Consider the following 21,912-nt stretch of genomic DNA (forward strand, 5'->3'; position numbering starts at 1 on the left):
CTAACATTCAGTGACAAGAAACACAGCTAGAAAACATCACAACATAAATTTTAATATTTTATAAAGTAAAACAGGAACTCCTTCCCCTAAATACTGCCTTGTTAAGAGTACCACATGTACAAAAGCAAACCTTAGAGAGGCTTGCTATCTCTGATGATAGAAGGCATGGCTTCCAGGGCAAATACTATTCCAGAGTTTTACAGGTTACATGTTATATGCATTTCAAATACTATCACTAGTAGAGTAATATAGACGTTACTAGATGTATCTATCAGTTTTAGCAGCAACCAGTTGGGTTCCAATACCAGCAGCTAGTAAGGGTTAAAAAGAAAATATATTTTTAATATTAAGTCATCACCTTCCCTTAGAAAAGAGAAAGTCAGTTTATAACAAATTACCCTGCAACAAAATGTTCTCTCTCTAATAATGCATAATAATTAACTTTTCACTAACTGTGCTCCAAACATATGAATCTACCATGTCTTTCAGGCCCAAAGAAGACCCATCTATTAGACTGTCACCTGATACAAACATGCAGACAAATGTCATGTTGCTTAGTTATTTGTGCTTTTGTATTATATTCTGAGACTCAAGAAACAGGACACACACACACAATTTAAACTAAAGTGCATATTCTTAGATAAAAGTATGCTAAAAGAAAGAAAAAAGATTCAGAGAATAGATGAGGTTTCATTTTCCCTGCCAGGAATTTTTTTGGTTTCCCCTCAAAATATTAAATGATTTTTTAGAGTGACGAATATTGCTTTAGCTGAGGTACTTGTATATTGTTTCTGTGATGATCAAGACAGTAGCTAACTAGTTACTGGGCTAGGTATTTTTCATGTGTTATTCAATTTTCACAAGCACCCCACGAGCAGAATTGCGACTATTTCCACTTGACATGAGGAAACAGGCTTAGAGAGATTACTAATTTGCTACTAACCTGTTTAAGCTTAAACAGAGTCAGAGAATGCAGCTTCATGAGGGAAGGGGCTTTGTCTAGCTCACCGTCCTATCCCCGGTGACCTAGCTCAGTGCCTGGCACCCAGGAGGGGTTCAGTAATTTATGTTCAATGAACTGGTGAATGCAATTTCAGAGCCATATGAACGTTTAACTCTAGACACTTCCAATTTCATAAAAGAAAACCAAGTGTTTTCTTCTTAAATATTTTTAATCTAAAGGACTGCAGATGATTACCTATTTTTCCATTTACGCTTCAAAGGTTTGGGGTGGATGGAAGGAGGTCCTTTGCAGGCTGTGAGAGTCTAGGTAGAGTAAGAAGGGTGGCCCTGTTCATGGAATTGAAGCCAGAGGTGGGGAAAGAAAGCATCCACTTGTGGGGAGGAACAGCCAGGCAGGAGATGCTGAAGTCTGAGTGAGGAGGGTGGTGTCCATCCAGAGACAGTAGGAGTGACCTGGCACGGGATGTTGGAGCTTGAGAGGGGTGGAGAAGGCAGGGTACGCTGGAGGGAGCCCCAGGCAGGGTGCTGGAGCCCCACTGGGGTGAAGAAGGCAGCCACGCAGTGGAGGAGACTGCAGGGGCCACAGGAGAGTGGTTATGCACAGGGGAATGATCAAAGACTACAGGAGTAGGTTTCTCACTGTCAGAGAAGGGAACTGCAAACATGGAAAGAGAGGAAACTAGAAAGGACACTGCAGTGCTGATCAGAATTGGAGTTACCAGTATGAACTCACGGTTTTCTAGAGACACAGACTGACAGAGATATAAATGGGTGGGTATAACTATGTATGCATATACTTATACACTTATATGCTCTCCTTAGCTCTAGTCACTGACAGGACCATGACCAGCAATACTCCAATAACAAACGGCACGCCTAGCAGCCAGATCTTGCCTTCTAATTCCATTCTCCACTAAAAGGAACTAGGACCCCTTGGAGAAACAGCTAAGTCCAGGGGAAGGGCAGGGACAAGATGAGCCTATAACACGTTTTCGCACCAGAAAGCAAGGGAGTGTTCAAAGACTGATGGTGGCATGTTACAAAAATGCGGAAGCCGGCTTAAAGGGGCTTCTTTTACTGGTGAAATCTGGGACCATTTGAGCATCAAAATAAATTATAAGAGTAACAGATTACAACCCACTGAATAAACCCATAAACTGAAAGTTTGAAGAGCAATGGGACCATACCTAGTCTCAAAGTACCTCACCTCCAAACACTTATTCATTATAAAGGAAAGAAGAGCCAGCCAGAGACACCTGGCAGACACCACCTTAACCCAAGTAATCCAAGTGAACACCAACAGTAATGGGACAAGTCAAGATTGTGTCAAGGGGCTTCCCTGGTGGCACAGTGGTTGAGAGTCCGCCTGCGGATGCAGGGGACACGGGTTCGTGCCCCGGTCTGGGAAGATCCCACATGCCGCGGAGCAGCTGGGCCCGTGAGCCATGCCACTCAGCCTGCGCATCCGGAGCCTGTGCTCCGCAACGGGAGAGGCCACAACAGTGAGAGGCCCGTGTACCGCAAAAAAAAAAAAAAAAGATTGTGTCAACCGACAGGATACAATGAAAAGAACGCAGCAGCACTTCTGTAATATTCCTGCCAAGATAACCTCAATCTGAGCATGAGGAACCATAAGGCAAACCCAGAGTGAGGGACATTCTACAAAACAACTGGCCTTCATCTTCAAAAGTTTTATGGTCATAAACGTCACAAGACTGAGAAACTTTTCCGCACTTAAGGAGACTAAAGAGACATGATAACTAAATAAAATATACAAAATTCAACTGGATCTTTTTTGCTACGAAATACATTGTTGGGACAATTGATGAACTTAAATGGAGTCTGAGGATTAGACAGCAGTAAGGTACCAATGTTAATTTTTTGATGGTTATATTGTAGTTACGTAGGTGAATACCTTTCTAGGAAATATGTAATAAAGTATTTGGGGGTGACAGGGTAACTTGTTGGCAACTTAGTAGTCTTAAATAGTTCAGAAAAAAAAGTTCTTTTGTACTGAACTTCAACTTTTCCATATATTTGAAATTATTTAAAAATTAAAAAAAATTTTCTTAATGTAGCCAGCAAAAATAACTTTGAAAATACATGTGCATATGCCTAAGTTATGAAGCTTTTTTTCTCTAAATGGCATGAAGATAAACTCTTATAATACCATTTTATTCCCTCCCCATATACATTTTTTTAATTGGGGGAAAAAGATCCCCTTCTTTTATGAAACTCCATGAAATACAGAGAAATATATGATTAGGAGGGATCTAATTAAATTACTGTCCCATTTCTCTGGTAATTTAGTTCTAGAAAATAATTTGAGATTCCTCCACTATAAAAAGATTACTTAAAATAAGAAAGCCATGGGACTTCCCTGGTGGCACAGTGGTTAAGAATCCGCCTGCAGGGCTTCCCTGGTGGCGCAGTGGTTGAGAGTCTGCCTGCCGATGCAGGGGACACGGGTTCGTGCCCTGGTCCGGGAAGATCCCACATGCCGCGGAGCGGCTGGGCCCGTGAGCCATGGCCGCTGAGCCTGTGCGTCCGGAGCCTGTGCTCCGCAATGGGAGAGGCCACAACAGTGAGAGGCCCGTGTATCACAAAAAAAAAAAAAAAAAAAAGTATCCTCCTGCCAATGCAGGGACACAGGTTCGAGCCCTGGTCTGGGATGATCCCACATGCCGTGGAGCAACTAAGCCCGTGCGCCACAACCACTGAGCCTGAGCTCTAGAGCCAGCGAGCCACAACTACTGAAGCCCACGTGCCTAGAGCCTGTGCTCCACAACAAAGTCAAGCCACCGCAATGAGAAGCCAAGGCACCACAATGAAGAGTAGCCCCCCCGCTCAACACAACTAGAGAAAGCCTGCGCGCAGCAACCAAGACCCAACGCAGCCAAAAATAAATTAATTTAAAAAAAGAAAGAAAGCCATAACACTTTAAAATAACATGTATAACCTTTAGATAAAACACAGCATTTGTAACGACTTTACTCAATCCATCCCCATCTTTCTTTTTCCCTTAATACTCTCCCCTTGCATCCCAGGCCTTAGCCAAAATGAGTAACGTGTTCCCCTCCCTCCCCTCTTTCGTTGTTCACCACGTTCTTTCCATCCCAAATACCTGTTAGCCATCTTTGTATTTACAAATATTACCCACCTTTCAACACCTAACAAAAAATGCCGCTTTCTTCCTGAAGTCTCCTCTGATTACTCTGGCTGGAAGGAAATCTCTTTCTTCTCTTTACTTTATACCACAGACACTTGTCTACTAGTAGCAATAGAAACGAAGTCTTATTTCTTTATATCTCAACACGATGTCCACCTAACACAGAGACTCTAAACACTGCAGCTATTGATTAAGTATTCATCTGATAGACAAAAATAAATTGAGAGGTTCTGGCACAAAAGGGATGTTTTGTAAGTTTTAAAATAATACATAAGGGGAATTCCCTGGCAATCCAGTGGTTAGGACTCTGTGCTTTCACTGCAGGGGGCCTGGGTTCAATCCCTGGTTCAGGAACTAAGATCCCACAAGCCGTGCAGCACAGCCAAAAATAGTAGTAATAATAATTTAAAAAAAAAAAAAAAAAAACTTTAAAATAAATAAATAAATAAAATAATACATAAAAAGATAAACATTTTATCTTACCGTTGACAGCATTTGAATGCCTTCATTATTGAAGTTTAACAGCTCCTCACAGTGACGTCATGTCTGCGGTGGGGTGTGAAGGTGAGGATGGGAAAATGGGCACTGTTAAATGACTGCTAACCAGGGTGTAGGCTGTGGAGTGTATAAAATGGCAGGGGTTGTGGAGAGCTCAGAGGAAACAATGAGCAGAAATGAAAGTTCAGGAAACGTGGTGATACGGAAGTTCAGGCTACTCACTCTCTTGTTACTGCTGTCTTTCAAGGTTATCTACTGTGCTTTCCATGAGGGCAACAGACTGCTTTTTGAAAGAGAAGTGGGTTTTTTTCCCTCCTTTTCATGTTGTTATTAAACAAACAAAATGCTAGGAAAAACAAACCTTTCTTTTTACAAGTGACTGATTTCTAACCACGGGTAGGTAGGAATAGCCAAGAAGCCCATTGTTTTAGGAGTCATTCTGAGCCGATCAAGATCTTGAGCAGTTCAGCTGAGGTAAGGAGGGCCACATGTCTCCAGCTCATTTGTTAAGCCCGGAAGGTAAGACAGAGCCTGGCTTCTGAAGTTACGGCTATGACACCTCAGGCATCAACAGTTAACTAACCCCCTCATTTTCCTTATTTTAACTGGAAAAACTTTTCTTCTCATGTCACATTCAACACTATCTTTCATTCGTGCTTTAAATCTTAGTCATCAATCTAGTGCAAATGTGCATTTCCTGAGAACACAGAGCTATCTTAAGCATAAATTTATAATTGTAGCTGTATTTTTAACATATCCTCACGTCATTAGAACTGATCACCTGAAGGCCCTCTGAATCTACTCCTAGTGAATATATGAATATGAATCAGGTCATAGAAAAGAATTTAAAGCAAAATAAAATATGTGCCATAAACATTTATTCTCAAAAAATATTTATGGATGAAATTAAATGATGTCCAGGGTTTACTTCAAAATAAACAGTGATGGCGGAGGGGGGAGATAGCAGATAAGGGATATAGATAAACACAAGCATCCGTGATTGGACTTCCCTGGTGGCGCAGTGGTTAAGAATCCGCCTGCCAATGCAGGGGACACGGGTTCGAGCCCTGGTCCGGGAAGATACAACATGCCGAGGAGCAACTAAGCCCGTGTGCCACAACTACTGAGCCTGAGCTCTAGAGCCCGCAAGCCACAATTACTGAGCCCGCACGCCACAACTACTGAAGCCTGCGCACGTAGAGCCCATGCTCTTCAGCAAGAGAAGCCACCGCAATGAGAAGCCCGCGCACCGCAACGAAGGGTAGCCCCTGCTCACCACAACTAGAGAAAGCCCGCGCGCAGCAAGGAAGACCCAACACAGCCATAAATAAATAACTAAATAAATATATATTTTAAAAAGTGTCTGTGATAATCGCTGAGGTTGGCTGGCAGATACATGGGAATCAATGACATTATTCTCTCTTCTTTGATGTCTGTTTGATACTTCCCCAGATAAAATTTATTCTGACATTCTTTGGTATCCTGGATAAATTCAGAGAGGAGAGAAGACAAGATAACCTGGCCAGTCAGTGGGAGAGGACAGGCTACTGGGATTCTAAGTGATCCGAGAGGTATTTTCCTCCAAGTAGGCAAAAGTTCAATGGGCACTAGGACTTCTACAAACTTGAAAGGTAGCAATAAGTTCCACAGCCTTGAGAATGGCCCCACGGCCTGCTCTTCCCAAGGCTATCATATATTCATCAAATAACAGATATATAACAAATTGGGAAAGAAGCAGACTCGGCAATTATAGAATGGAGAGCCCAGGAAGGGTAAATATTGCTAATACTCTGTCACAAATGTTTTCCTTACATTCATCCTAAATAAATTAGCTTTCATATCCTTCTCTGTCAAACTTGTAGCTGGAAATCATAAGCTTACCTTTACCTGTCATCACAGAAGTAGTTAAGAAGTCTTTAAAACTACATAAAGCCACAAGCTAGTGATATCCCACAACTTAATACAGATAACTTATTCATTATTTTAGCTCTGTGCCTGTTTCAGAGTTTTTTAACTGAACAAATTCATGACTGAAGGCAGGCCTAATCTACGTCTCCTATTTAAACTACAGGAAAGTAATGAAGGTAGAAGGTATAGAGACGATCTATTTATAGACGACAGAAAACAGAGTATAAGTATATCAATTGCTCTCTATCGAAATTTAACACACCTATTGTTCTCTATCACATTGCTCAACCCCTTTGTTTGCTGGATTGGCTTATTTTCCAGCACTCTGTCATCTGACACAGCTGGCATTACTCAGCACTTTCGGTGTTACACCGCCCTTCTCAAATGGGAAGTTAAGGCAACTAAGATAAGAAACATAAGATCAGGCTACAGAAATTCAGATGAAAACATAATCATATACCTACTTCTTGATTTTCATGAGTTGTGTCTCTAAAGTACAGGCTTATTAAACATAGGATAATTGCAACACGATGGTCACACGTGCCTTGCTAACTCTACCATCTGAATGGAAAGAAATAAAATTAACATTATCTAAGACATTCAGATAAATAAAAAGTCATTTCTCTAAAAACTTAAATGGTATTTTGAGGATTAAATTTAAACGCAGATTTCTCTAACTTCTGATGAATTAACAATATTTCAAACTAAATAATTACGCTACCCACTGAAGGTCCTGCCATCCAAGGTCAACATTCTGCTGTGGCTCAAACCTTCCAGGTGGGAACAGACTGTCTTTCCTTAGCTGATGATACAGAAGACCAAGCTGAAGAAAGCCAGTAAGAATATGAACACAGGATTACAAATTAGCACGACCTTCCTAGAAACACAATTTGCCTGTGGTTGCATGCACCGCAGTTTGTGGCCAGCTTATTTGCATGCAGGTACCACTCTGGTGTAGAAGCAGAGAGCCTCTAGCCAGAGGATCCTTGAGATCGTGCAGTCCAAGTTACTCATTTTCAGAAGAAAAAGACTAGAGGTTAGGTGATTCGTCCAAGATCATATAACCAGCTGGTGGTAAAGACGCTTTCCATTTCATCACACATAAAGAGAAAATTATTTTAAAGGAAAAAGGTTTTCTTTGTATTAGTAAATAACTAAAATTCCAGCTGAAAGATACTCAGCTATCCAAATTAGTGTTCTATATAAACTGCACACCCCAATCTTGGCAACATTTCAAAATAAAAATAACCTTTCACTCATTTGTGGATTTACTGAATAGCCTACCATATACCAGGATCCTGGCAAAGTTCTAGGAATAAAAAAAAGTCAGTGCCCCAATACCTTCCACTGGGAAGACAGGCATTATATAATCATACACCTGCAAAATTATAAATTATACTAAGTACAGTGATGGAGTTCCAACAGACTGCAAGAGGAAGACCTAATCTAAAATCGTTTGTGGGGGAAGGCGGTGGTTAGAATAGGCCTGCCTGCCGGCAGAAGTGACCTTTAAGTTGAAACCTGAAGAATAAACAGGAAGTTAGCCAAATTAAGAGTGCAAGTGAAAGTGTTCCAGACAACATCCACATACCCTACGACCAGAAATTCCATTCCTAAGAAAATATCCAACAGAAATATGTATGTATGTGCACCAAAAGACATGTAAAAGGATATTCATACTAGTGTCATTTATAATAGGAAAAATTGGAAATAAAGCAAATGTCAACAGAATAGTGGAATATTCATACAATGGAATACTACATAGCAATGAAAATGAATAAACTACTGCTATACACTACAACATGCATGATCTCCCATATTTAACACTGAATGAAAGAAGCTGGGCACAACCAAATACATACTGAATGATTCCATTTATGTTAAGTTGAAAACCAGATAAAACTAATCTATGAGGTAAGAAGTCAGGACAGTGATTATCTTTGCAGATCATGATGGAGATAATAATTGGAAAGGAACATGAGAGAATCTTCTGGAGAGCCAGCAATAATGTTCTATTCTCGACCTGGTAGTGGTAACGTGAATATGTTCACTCTGTAATAAGTCATCAAGTCGAACATTTATCGTTTATGTACTTTTCCACGTGTGCGAACAAGTTTATCTTTAAAAATAAAATCCTGAGCAGAAGGAACAGCTTTTGGGAAGACCCTGAGACCAGAAAGAATTTGATACATTCAGAACTAAAAAAAAAAAGGGCCAATGTGGCTGGAACACAGAAACCAACAGATAGTAGTACAGTGTAAGACTGAAGAGGGAGACGGACTCGATTTTATTGCAGGTCATTTTAAAGAGTTTGGATTTTAAGTTCAGTGACCAACCACTGAAGGGTATTAAGCAGGGGAATAATAAGATCTAAACTGTGTATTTAAGGACACTGGAGAGTGGGTAGGGGGAGTGGAAGCAGGAAGACCATTTAAGGAGGCTATTATAATGGTCCATGAAAGAGACTGCAGTGGCTTGACTGGTGTAGAACCAGCTGAAACGGTGAACTGCGTGGGTTCTCAATGAAATTAGGAGGTTGAGTTGACTGTACTTGGTAATGGAGTGAATGTGTGAAATGAGAGAGAAGGAGGTGTAAGAGGGTGATTCTTAAGTTCTGGTTTAAGCAGCTAGGTGGATGGAGAGCAATCCTGAGATAAGGAAGACTGAAGGAGAGCAGATCTGAAGGAATGCAGTGGTCAAGGTGACCATCGACCCAGTACCTGTGCCCACCCTCCCTTACTATGTAGCCATGGTACAGGTGGGGTTTTATGGGAACTCAAACAATCATAGAAATTTCTACCTTCTTTTGCCAATCATCTGCCCAACCCAAGTAGCACCTGATATCCCTGTAGTCACAGTAGTTGGTTCAGGAGCGGACACAAAACTCAAACAAGGGGGAGGGCATTTTCATTTTGTAGGTTCTAACCCATTTTCTCAGTTTGAAAAAAAAATGGATCTCAACAGTGCCATCCAAAATAAATAATTATTCTACCCAGCTCTGTATCAGTCCCACACAGCTTTGCAACATCTACAAATCTGATAACAACCTTGCTACCCCATTCTCCAAGAAAATAATCGAATTGTGAAACAAGATAGGCCAAAGTCATATCCCCAATGTTGACGAAGACAGACCACTAACGAGCACTAATGTACAGCCAGCTAGGAATTTACTTAATAATAAGATTCAGGACTTCCCTGATGGTCCAGTGGTTAAGACTCCGCGCTCCCAACGCAGGGGTCCTGGGTTCAATCCCTCGTCAGGGAACTAGATCCCACATGCATGCCGCAACTGAAAGATCCACGTGCCGCAACGAAGAGCCCGTGTGCCGCAACTAAGACCCGGCACAGCCAAATAAAGGAATAAAATATATATTTTTTAATTTAAAAAATAAAATAATAAATAAATAATAAGATTCATCCTGCCTATACTTCGAACGGGGTCCACAGGATATTAAGAGGCTGTTTATCTACCTTTCAGTAAGGTATTCAACAGACAACAGCAATCCTATGGTCGACTAGTGAACAAAATGAAACATAATCCATAATAAATATTTATTGCGAAGACCTAGTTTATATAAGCAAACAAACTTTATAAAGTTATGTAAGAAGACTATAATAAAAGGGAAGAAGAGTATTTTAATAACATTCAATATGTTTTAGTCAATAATTTAATAAGAAGTATTTTGTTTTTAATTTTTTCTTTTAACTAAGTTATCTTAAAATCATCCAGGAGTATAAAGAGCATATAAATTCTTTCAGCCTGAACTGAGGGAGTAATTAAATAGGTGTCCAGTTGACCACGAAGAGTTAATGCATCTCTCCAAATGCCAAATGTACTCACAGTATTTTGATTAGTTCATTAGCTATGAAATGCACTCCAATGTGAATGCATTGCTTATACTTAACATTACAGAGGAATAACAATGGCTTTCACTTGCAAAATCTATTTTAGTGGCAAAAGATAAACACAAATTCTTATTAACAACCGTTAAAAAACTCAAGCAAATTTAAACTGTCACCAGTAAAAACATGATACGCAATTTTTAAATATATACCTCCTTTTGGCACTCTGCTTACAAGACTAACCCCAATTGCACTAATCCATTCCCCTCTTTCTACCTCTTTCAAGCTTAGAGTTAAAACATAACTAAGTAACAAAATGTCACTGATTCAGACTTTACAACCTCAAAATTTCTCAATGTATTGGCGCTAGATGCAAAGAAAAGCAATACTATTTAAATTGCTACTCATATAACTGGCTCCTTTTTTTTAGCTTCTGAACATCTGAAAGTCTTTACATCATCTTTGTTTGTGACTGGGTACAGAATTCTAGGTGGGCAGTTTCAGGGTTGTTGGTTTTTTTTTTTTTTCCATTTCAGTACATTAAAGATCTAACTCTTTCTCATCTGGCTTGGACTGTTTCTGAAGAAGTCTATCATGATTTGGATCTTCCTTCTTCTACATGTATATCTTTTTTTCTTTCTTTCCTGGGCTGTTTTTAGCATTTTTCTCTGTGTCACCGGTTTTAAGCAATTTGATCACATATTTGGGTGTAGTTCTTTCTCTTCATGGTTCTTCTGCTTGGGGTTCATTTAGCTTCTTGGATCCGTGGATTTATAGTTTTCATCAATTTTGGAAACTTGTCAGCCATTATTTCTTCAAATATTTTCCTGCTCCACCCGCTTCCTTCTAGGATTCCAACTGCACATACATATGGGGCCACTTGAAGTTTTCCCACAGCCCTCTGATGCTCTGTTTATCTATTTTAGTCTGCTTTTCTGTGCTTCATTTTGGGTTGTTTCTATTATTTTGTCTTCAAAATTCGCCACTCATTTATCCTGCAGAGTCTAATCTATTAATCCCCATCAGTGTATTTTTTTCATTTCAGACATTGTTTTTTTCAATTCTGGAAGTTTGATTTGGGCCTTTACATTTTTCATGTCTCTCCTTAAGATGCTCATTCTTTCCTGTGTTCCTGAACATATGGACTATATTTATAATAGCTGTTTTAATGTTTTTATTAATTTGAGCATCTTTTTCTACAGATTGACTTTTCTCCTCATTATAGGGTATATTTTCCTGCTTCTTTTCATGCATGGTAATTTTTAACTGAATGTCAGACATTGTGAAATTGACAGGGTTGAACGCTGGATATATGTATATACATTTTGTATTCCTATAAACAGTCTTAATCTTTATTCTGAGATACAGTTGAGTTATTTGGAAATTATTTGGAAACAGTTTGACCCCTTTGGGTCTTGCTTTGAAGCTCTGTCAGGCAGGACCAGAGCAGCATGTGGTCTAGAGCTCCTTGGCTCCACTACTGGAGTAATACACCCTTCTCTGAGTGTTCACCCCAATCCCCCGAGTATTACCAGTTCTCTCCGTTCTGGCTGTTTGGAGCATGAACTATTCCCAGCCCTGAGCTCCAGGAATTTTTCTGCCTGCTCCTCTTTGGTGGTTCTTTCCTGCCTTGATAGCTTCCTCATACACTGGCACCAATCAGAACTCAGGTGATGTCTCAAGTGGAATCCACTACACATCTCAGGAGCTCTGTGCAGTTATACCTTTTCTGGTATTTAGTCCTGAGAATTCTAGATGGTATTTAGTATTTATGGTATTTGGTATTTAGTATTTAGTATGGTATTTGGTATTTAGTATTTTTCTGGTATTTAGTCCTGAGAATTCTAGATGCTCGCGTTTCACCGAAGCCCCTACTCTATCTCCTCAACTCAGGGAGACTACCAGGCTTTGTCTAGGTTCATCCTGCTGCTGCTGTAGCCTGGAAGCTCTCAAGGCAGCGATTGCAAGGCTCCCCTCACTTGTTTCCTTTCTCTCAGGGATCAGTGTCTTGTGCTGCCTATTGTTCAAGGGCTGAAAATTGTTTCACATTTTTTTGTTCGTTTTTTTGTTGTTGTTATTTAAGGTGGGAGGGCAAATACAGATCCTGTTACACCATCATGCTCAGAAGCAAGTATCCTGTTACATTCCTGGCCTAGTTATATTTTAAGGACATTTTAGAACATCTGAGAGACCTGAAATCATATAATAAGAAGTCACATAACAAGGCTTTACTGTTCAGTGAGAGAGAAATTTTTTGCCTTCACCTTTTATTTCCTCATAGCACACTTAAGTGGTAAAGAAATGAAAGCACTTAGGAACTACCACTGGCCCTACGTTATCAGGCTAATCCTGCTGCCCAGGATAGAGGAGTAAGGTTGATTTTTTTTTAAAGTGTTGATATTTAAGTTGCTATTTATTTTCTTTTCTATTAAATATGAACATTCCAAAACTTACAAAAAGAAAATGAATTTTTGCAACCCTAACATAAAGTGATACATAACAAGTCTAAATTTCATTTTTCTGCACAGAAAAAGTCAACTATAAAAAAGGCACTTCCTTCCTCAACTTGAAATTTTTTCTTAAAAAGAGATAAGATACTGCAACTTATCTAAAGGGCAATCGTGCTGACTAGTAGCACTTGGCAATTAAAAAGAACAAACAAAAAACTATGCACACTGCTTGTCATCACCACCTACTACACTCCTCATCTAAAATTCTAAAACCTGACATTTAACTTGGCCCGGCAAAGTTAAAACATAAAGTTTCTAATTACCTAATGCTAAATCAAACCATGTTTCCCTCTTAGATATTAACAGTTTGTAGGTAAAAACACAGCAAGTTTAACACTTCCCTCATTAGAAAATGCTTACCATTTCACTCAATTTTAAAGTCTACTGGCATTCCTTTCTTTTTGCTCTTCATTCCTCAACCCCCCGAAATAATAACCACCACCCTAACAAAAGTATAAATAATAATTACAGCGAAAAAGCAAATGGTAAGACTATGTCATTGGAGAAGTTATTTATTCTCTCCAAGCCTCAGTTTCCACATCTGCGAAATGCGGATAAAAGTACAACCCACAGAATTAAATGAAATAAAGCATGTCTAATGCCAGCTTAAACTGTATGCTGAGATGCTCTGGGACACTTCAGCAAACTCTCAGGAGAGACAAGGGATATTTTAAATGGAAAGAAACATGGAGATATTCAACACATGCTGGACACTGCCCAAACTATTAGCTTGGGGTAGTTCAGAGTTTTAACATTTGATTGCAGTACATTCCTTTATGACATCAGACATCAGATCTTAGTGAAGCTGGGTTTTCAGTGGTTGCTGCGATTAAAAAAAAAAAAACAAGTACTGCTCCAAAATCAACGTGGAACAGGCAATGAGGGCGGTGCTTTTCAATCTGGTGCAAAGGTCTGAAAAGCTGTTCAGTGCTCAACAGGCAATCCCATACCGTAAGTGAAGAACTGTGGCTATTTATGAAAAAAATAAATTATTTTCAATTTCTTTGCAATAGTTTTTCCAAACAGCTACTAAAGGTTGTTAGGACATAAATATTTATTGTTTGGACCTAACTATTTAATGAACAGAACGGTGGCTTAGGGGTGCTGTTCAAAACTTAATAAGCCCCCAAGGGTGCCCTGAAACGAGAAAGCTTAGGCCCCTCTGGCTTAATGTTGTGACTAGCAGAGCAACTTCCAGTAAATGGCACGTATGACTCCTTTACCGTGTGCAGTTTCATAGAAAAGGCAAGACACTTCACATTGTGTGACAAAGAGTTCCAGAATTTTATCCCTCTGTTTTACAGCTCAGGTTTCCATGATAAAAAAAAACAAATTAGGTAGACAAAGACACTTAGACGGACAACTTGGGGTAAAACCAGGTCCAGAGTTAAAGCCTGAAGATAATCTTACCACTAGACAGATAAAAGCAATTAATCCTTCCTACCATACCAGCATGTGACACCCAAAAGAACAAAAGCTCTCATTTGAAGAGTGAGGAATTTACACGAACACCGTACATCCCCGTCTTTTAAACAGGTGATCCATAACTTCACAATACTTAATTTACACACTACTGTAACTCTATGCAACTTCTGAAGACAGGTTAAGGGGTCCAAGAAACTGCTTAGAGCAAGTAAGTCATTTGGTCCAATATTATCTTAATGTAATGGTTATTTGCTCCCTCCCTTTTATGTGACGACATACTATGACATACAACACATGCACAATCATTCACTTATGAACAAATGAGTAAGACGCCACTCAGACTAACACTTGTATACCCAGAGGGTCAACCAACCACACACAACTAGTAAGGCTATGATACAGCTACGCAGCATGAATGGGCAACACTGCTGATCCTAAAAGTGAGCACCATATATACATCTGAATATAAAAAACCATTGAAAATCAAACACACATGGGTTAGTTAAAAGGCGCCATTCCAAGGCTATACATAATCACAGGAAAAAGAATTTACATTACTTGGAAAACAGCTGCAACAAAGAGTTCATTGCCAATGACCTTTATAAACTTCTCTCTTACGTTTAATACAGAAGTTACGCTCACTATCTATGTGACCCGCACATCATCCTCCATTTCCGATGTGCTGACCTTCCCTTTACTCCATCTTCTATTTAGCATACAATTATAAAGCAAATTATTTACCTTTACTAAAGCATGAGATGGGTTGTAAAATAATGAGATAGCCTGTGAATTTAAAGCATGTCTGACTGGCTACTTGTCCGTCCCTTGTGATGGTCTTTTCATGTGTCTAACTGTACAAAGTGGAGGAAAACTGAACTCAACACAAAACTGATAGACGTCTTCCTTTATCTCTTAAAAAATTACTTTCCAAGAAGAAGGGTGCAGTGTTACAACTTGCTGACCATCGCTCTTGTGCTTATGCTGGTTCAGACGCAGTATACCGGTCACAAGAGAGTCCACTTGCTCCACTGAGTCACTGCTCCACAGACATCAAATTTTTGGTTCAACTGAACATTTCTCTGGACTAGTAATTTTCAAAAATGAGTAACACTAAAAATGGGCATGTGACTAAAAAACATATTAACTATTATCTAAGAACGTTTCAGAAGGTTTTTTTATTTTATTTTATTTTTCATTTTTGGCCGTGCCTCGAGGCATGTGGGATCTTAGTTCCCCAACCAGGGATCAAACCCGTGCCCCATGCAGTGGAAATGTGGAGTCTTAACCACTGGACTGCCAGGGAAGTCCAAAGGTTTTTTTTAATAAATAAATGCAATGAAAGAAATCGATAAAATTATTTTCCATCTAAAGAAAAGTAATTTTAAAACAAATTGTTAACAGTACTTATGGCAGTTATGAAGAACGTTCCTCACACACATTTTAATTGGCATTTCAGAAAAACCTTAATGATGTGGTTAATAGTTATTTCCAAGAGAATTTTTCAGTAACAAATCCAAACAATGTGTAACGTATGTGTTTCATATCAGCAGTTCGGTCAAACAGCAATTCTTTAAAAGATAGAAAATATATTTTATATGAAAAGGTACCACACTTTCAAACACAGAATACTGCACTACACACATAGAATACTATAATCTACATTAGGTTAGTCTTCCCCCCATGCCACTTATTTAATAATCATTTATTCTGCAATATGAGTAAGACATTGAACTAAGCACTAGGGATACAAAGATTACTGAGACCTGGGCCTTTTCCTCAAGGAGTGAAGCATCCAGACGCAGAAACCTGAACACAGTTCCCCGTTCTGTGAAAAGCACTAGACTAAACGTGCTACGGGAACATCAGCACTTGGTTCAGGCTGAGGGTTTCAAGGAAACTCATTACGGACCCCACAGTAGACAGTAACAGCACTGAAATTCTGGAAACATGGTTATTTTGGATAGCGTCTGCAAGCCAAAAAAGTTATGCCATAATCTATCATAGAAAGGCCTAGATAAACCATGCTCAGAAATGGTCATCCCAATCTAATTATATCAGGACCTCTGGGGGGCTGGAGCCCAGGCATCAGTATTTGTAAAAACCTTCCCAGATAATTATAATGTGCACACAGGGCTGAAAATCACTGATTCATTGATTGATTAAGTCATAGCATCATGACTTATTTAACATCTTTATCAACATTAAGACAGAATTCTAAGGCTTGATTGATTAGTGGATACTTGGGTCCTAAGAGGATCCATGAGCTGAGTTTATTTTCACTTGCACCCTGTTTTTTAATATGTGCTAATAATAGGAAAAATGACATTTCATATTGGTTATCTCATGGCACTTCTGGCCTAAGCCAAGAAAATTAAGTGATTGTCAATCCTTAACGATATATATTGCCTAAGATGTCTAATTGTTTAAACTTTAAATCCAGGCAACTGAAGCCTGTAGAAGTCACAAACTTTGGGTACATGAAACTGAGTCCTGCTAGGGTCACTCTCACCATATACGTTCAAGAAAAACACCTGCATACAAGCATGTAGGGAACAACAAACGCAGCATATAAAAAGCATTCATCTTGTAATACAGACTAAGTTCCACTAAATGAAGGGAAGGAAGAGACAAGAGTGAGCTGGAGGGGCAGATTCTCATGAAGGAAGAAGACTCAAGCTGGAACTGACAGGCTTCGACTGGAAAGGCAGAAAAAAGCATTCTAGCAGTCTTGGAGGAAGAGGGACAGCGTGATGACGGTTGGAAAAAGCACGCTACTTTGGGAGAGCACTGAGGAAACACCAGTCTCCCTTAAAGGAGATCAACACTGAACCAACAGCGTGGCACCAAATGATGGCAGGCCTTGATTGACAGGCTGAGGAGTCTGAACTTAATCTTACTGAAAAATAGGGTTACATTTGGTTGTAATATCAAAAATGATTTTAGGAGATTCTTCTGGTAGATTAAGATGCAAGATGCATTGAAATTCAAAGGGCTGAGACTGGTGAAGATAAACAGAACACCTCAGTATTTTCCAAGCACAGCTTCCTGAATACAACAGGCACTGAAAAAATGTGAAGGTTTTAAAAATGAACATTCTACAGCACAATACACACCTTGGTATCATTCTGACCTGAATGTCAAATTAATTTTACAAGTCAAATAATTTATAAAAAGCTCTGTTAGCTCTTAAATATTAAAGTTTACAGTAGAAAAGCTACTGACATAGAAAAGCTAATTAGTAGAAAAGCTAATGACATACCCAAGAGATTATATATCCATTTATGAGAGAGAGAGAGGCAACATTCACAGTTTTTTTCTCCTGAAAAGAATTACTTATATAGTCTAAATCTAATGAAAATAAAAAGAGTTAGTAAATAGTTAAGACAATGTTTTTAAGATTATTTTTCTTTTTTGGATTTTTTTTTCTTTTTTTTTTTTTTAATTTTTTGCCTTATAACAAATTTAATCAGTTATACATATACATATGTTTCCATATCCCCTCCCTTTTGCGTCTCCCTCCCACCCTCCCTATCCCACCCCTCCAGGCGGTCACAAAGTACCGAGCTGATCTCCCTGTGCTATGCGGCTGCTTCCCACTAGCTATCTACCTCACGTTTGGTAGTGTATATATGTCCATGCCGCTCTTTCACTTTGTCACAGCTTACCCTTCCCCCTCCCCATATCCTCAAGTCCATTCTCTAGTAGGTCTGTGTCTTTATTCCTGTCTTACCCCTATGTTCTTCATGACTTTTTTTTCCCTTAAATTCCATATATATGTGTTAGCATACAGTATTTGTCTTTCTCTTTCTGACTTACTTCACTCTGTATGACAGACTCTAGGTCTATCCACCTCATTACAAATAGCTCAATTTCATTTCTTTTTATGGCTGAGTAATATTCCATTGTATATATGTGCCACATCTTCTTTATCCATTCATCCGATGATGGACACTTAGGTTGTTTCCATCTCCGGGCTATTGTAAATAGGGCTGCTATGAACATTTTGGTACATGTCTCTTTTTGAATTATGGTTTTCTCAGGGTATATGCCCAGTAGTGGGATTGCTGGGTCATATGGTAGTTCTATTTGAAGATTTTTAAGGAACCTCCATACCGTTCTCCATAGTGGCTGTACCAATTCACATTCCCACCAGCAGTGCAAGAGTGTTCCCTTTTTTCCACACCCTCTCCAGCATTTATTGTTTCTAGATTTTTTGATGATGGCCATTCTGACTGGTGTGAGATGATATCTCATTGTAGTTTTGATTTGCATTTCTCTAATGAGTAAAGATGTTGAGCATCCTTTCATGTGTTTGTTGGCAGTCTGTATATCTTCTGTGGAGAAATGTCTGTTTAGGTCTTCTGCCCATTTTTAGATTGGGTTGTTTGTTTTTTTGTTATTGAGCTGCATGAGCTGCTTATAAATTTTGGAGATTAATCCTTTGTCAGTTGCTTCATTTGCAAATATTTTCTCCCATTCTGAGGGTTGTCTTTTGGTCTTGTTTATGGTTTCCTTTGCTGTGCAAAAGCTTTTCAGTTTCATTAGGTCCCATGTGTTTATTTTTGTCTTTATTTCCATTTCTCTAGGAGGTGGGTCCAAAAGGATCTTGCTGTGATTTATGTCATAGAGTGTTCTGCCTACGTTAAGACAATGTTTTTAAGATTATTTTTCTTAAAATAAATGTTAATGCCAAAATGGATGGTTTGGGGAGTTGTGTTGTTTTGTTTTTTTAAACCATTATTTGGCATAAAAGAGAGGACTGCTGGAGGTTTGGAAGTAGGATTATCCTTAGGCTTCCTGACCTTGGAGTAAAGTATAGCAATAACCCTAATAACTATAGGTAATACAAACTTTGTAGCTGAAAATTTGACTTCCCATTATTACCAGTAATCACAATTAGAGAAACATTTAGAATTTAGACAAATCAGGAAATCACCAAAAAAAGCAAGCAGCTGAAAAGGGTTTCACATGCTAAAACAAACCTTTTCCCCCCACAGATAGTTTCATCTAGATAGAATTCATCAGTATAAGAATAATATTTGTAGCATGAAGAAACATGCTTTGCAACATTAACATTGTAGCAAGTGATATTTTAGTTGATTTAAGCATAAATAACAATGGATCAGTAAACGAATTAAGTCTGACTGAATATAACCCATATCACTAACACTCGTTTCTTAGAACACAGATAGCCTCTTCCTGTTCACTCAAACCATGTTACCATATGTACCAAAAAATACATATTTCTTATACATTGTTCTCTGCTTAAGGCTTTTCATTATGTCACTATCCTTTTCCCCAATCAGGATAAAATTTTGCTATTTCAGAGTATTAAGCTCAATCGGGTTGAACTGATATTAATATTCTGTACGTTAGTCTTCTGTATGCAGAGATTAGGGTCTTCTGTCCTTCACTACTGAATACGGAGAAAGTTTAACAGTTCAAGATATTTAGGGGCTTACAGTTGTTAAGTAGGCCTTTCAAATGGTATTTTTCATTTTAAAAAATATGACCAATAACTAAACTGATCCTACATAACAAAAGCATAATATAGAACCAGTCGTTACCACGAGAGAGCCTCTGACAACAAAGTCACATTTGAAATAATCCCAAATTGAGGTTACCAGACGAAATCTTATATTACCAAGTGTAATGTTCAAATTAATCTTTTTCGTTTTAATTTCATCCATCTGCCCACAAAATAACCCAAGCCTTACTAATCTACTATTTTTCTTGTGCTGCAGCAGTCCTTTTCTTTAAAATAAAGTATCAGAGTAGTTTCTGAAACAATATGAAATCAATCACCTACCTTACATGAAATTTTGAAGGTTGTTTACAATCCTCTTAATGAAAATGTAAGCGCCTCACCATAAAATCCTCCAACAATATTAAATAAATACTCTTATAGTCCATGACTACAACTGACCTATAAGAAATGCTGTTCATTACAGCAAAAATGTCAAGCAAGCCATTTTACAGGTTTATGTGATAGGCTATACATTGCAACCATAATTTTTTGGAAAGAAAGATTTACTTTGAGAAGCAGCAGAAGAACCCAAGAAAGCAAAAATCTGTACCAAAACCTGCATCTTCCCCAGCCCCAACAAAAACCTGCAGTGGGGGAAGAAAAGAAAAGAAAAGTTCGAAAGAAAATAAGGTCTGGTTAAAAGGAAATAAAAGCATATCAGAGTCTTCTTTAAAAAATGGTTGAACCTGAAGTACTTCAAGCAAAACAGACCCTGATCAGCTGGGCTGTGAGAGGTGACTTACAGAGCACAGCTACAGCCCCGGACTCGAACATGAGACATTCTTCCTTATGTCTAGTTTCCACTATGAGGCTGAAAGGTGGAGGATCCAATTTGTGATAGATCCGAAATCCTTTGCTGAACGCCATTCTCCTTTCTTCCGAGGCAGCCCTGTGAAAACCAAGCAAAGCAAAGCAAACGAAGCTAATGTTTCCTTCTGCAGCAAGGCATCCAGAAGTCCCTCCCTGCCAGGTTTTGATGGGGGGTGGGGTGGTAAAAAAAAAAGGAGGGGGGAGCTTGGGGAGAGAATGGTTGATTCCAAAAGATAAGTCGTCACTTAATTTTACTGAAAAGCAAGAGGAAAAAGCCACCAATTCTCACAGCAAGGCAAGACAGGGTTTTATCACTCCAAGTCCATGAACGGTTTGGTGAAGATGAGTTTCCCCTTTACTTAATGTTTACCAAAAGGAAACATTTTGAGCGTATTTCGCTCGGAGTTGTTTATCAGCTTCCTGCTTCAGAATTTGTCAACTACGTTGAAAGGGAAACGATTCGGAAACTTCAAGCCGATGCTCTGCGGGGCAAGAAGAGGTAGGTGCGAAGGAAGGTTAACAAGGCTGATTCAAAGCGCCTTAGGGGGCGAGAGAAGGGAAAGGATTATCCGACACAACGGGCTCTCCCGGGGGCGGCGGTGAAGGGCAAGAGCAGCGGTACAGGTTACCGCCGCCTCCAGCCCAGCGCCAGGGCACCGCCGGCTGAGGGGTCCGCAGGCAGCAGCCAGTAGCCAGTAGATATGAATGGCCACCCGGGAAGAGTCACGAGTCGGGACATGGACCGCACCGAGGCTCCTCGGGGTTTCCCGGCAGTCGACCGCCCGGAAAGCGGCTCCTTCCCAGGGGGACAGAAGTGCGGAGCAGCCCGATCCCTCCATTATACGCCAGAAGAGATGACCAGGCGCCCAAACCGACTCGGTGCCTTTCCCGCGGGCAGGGTGACAGCCGCTGTCACCTCTGCTCCCCGCCCGACGCGGCGCCCCGCACAACCGGTGGTCTCCCAACCACCCCGCCTGCCCTCCAGTACCTGGCTGCCCGCGGTCGCCCCTCACCGCTCCCGCCCAGGCTGCGAAGGTGGAGACTGCTTCAGGAAGCGCCGGCCCGCGCGCCCCACAGCCGGTGCGTCTGGCCGCTGCCGCTCCCCGCCCCCCCACCAGCCGGCCGGCTCACCTCTTCCTCCGGCTCCTCCTCCTCCTTCTTCCGCAGCCTCCACCGCCGCCACAGCCGCACGAAGCGTCACTTCCGCTCCAGCAGGCCCATCTCTTCCGCATGGCGCCGCGGCCGGGGGCGGAAGGCCC

General features: G+C 40.0%; 1 protein-coding gene across 3 annotated transcripts in view; it reads right to left on the reverse strand.

The window, feature by feature from the left end:
* SYNJ1 (synaptojanin 1) overlaps positions 1 to 21,912 on the reverse strand; it is a gene marked incomplete at its 5' end in the record, with an annotated part of 88,818 nt that extends 66,906 nt beyond the window's left edge. For 2 of the 3 annotated variants that reach the window (XM_082624811.1, XM_082624810.1), the window contains 2 exons: positions 20,587 to 20,732; positions 21,785 to 21,885. In XM_082624811.1, the coding sequence (XP_082480937.1) occupies positions 20,587 to 20,732; positions 21,785 to 21,885 (247 nt within the window). Of the gene's footprint in view, positions 1 to 20,586; positions 20,733 to 21,784 lie in introns of all 3 variants that reach the window. The other variant, XM_082624812.1, reaches the window with a different exon arrangement.

This window comes from Mesoplodon mirus, assembly GCF_964341445.2.
Source record: "Mesoplodon mirus genome assembly, chromosome: 6".
NCBI classification, from domain to species: Eukaryota; Metazoa; Chordata; class Mammalia; order Artiodactyla; family Ziphiidae; genus Mesoplodon; species Mesoplodon mirus.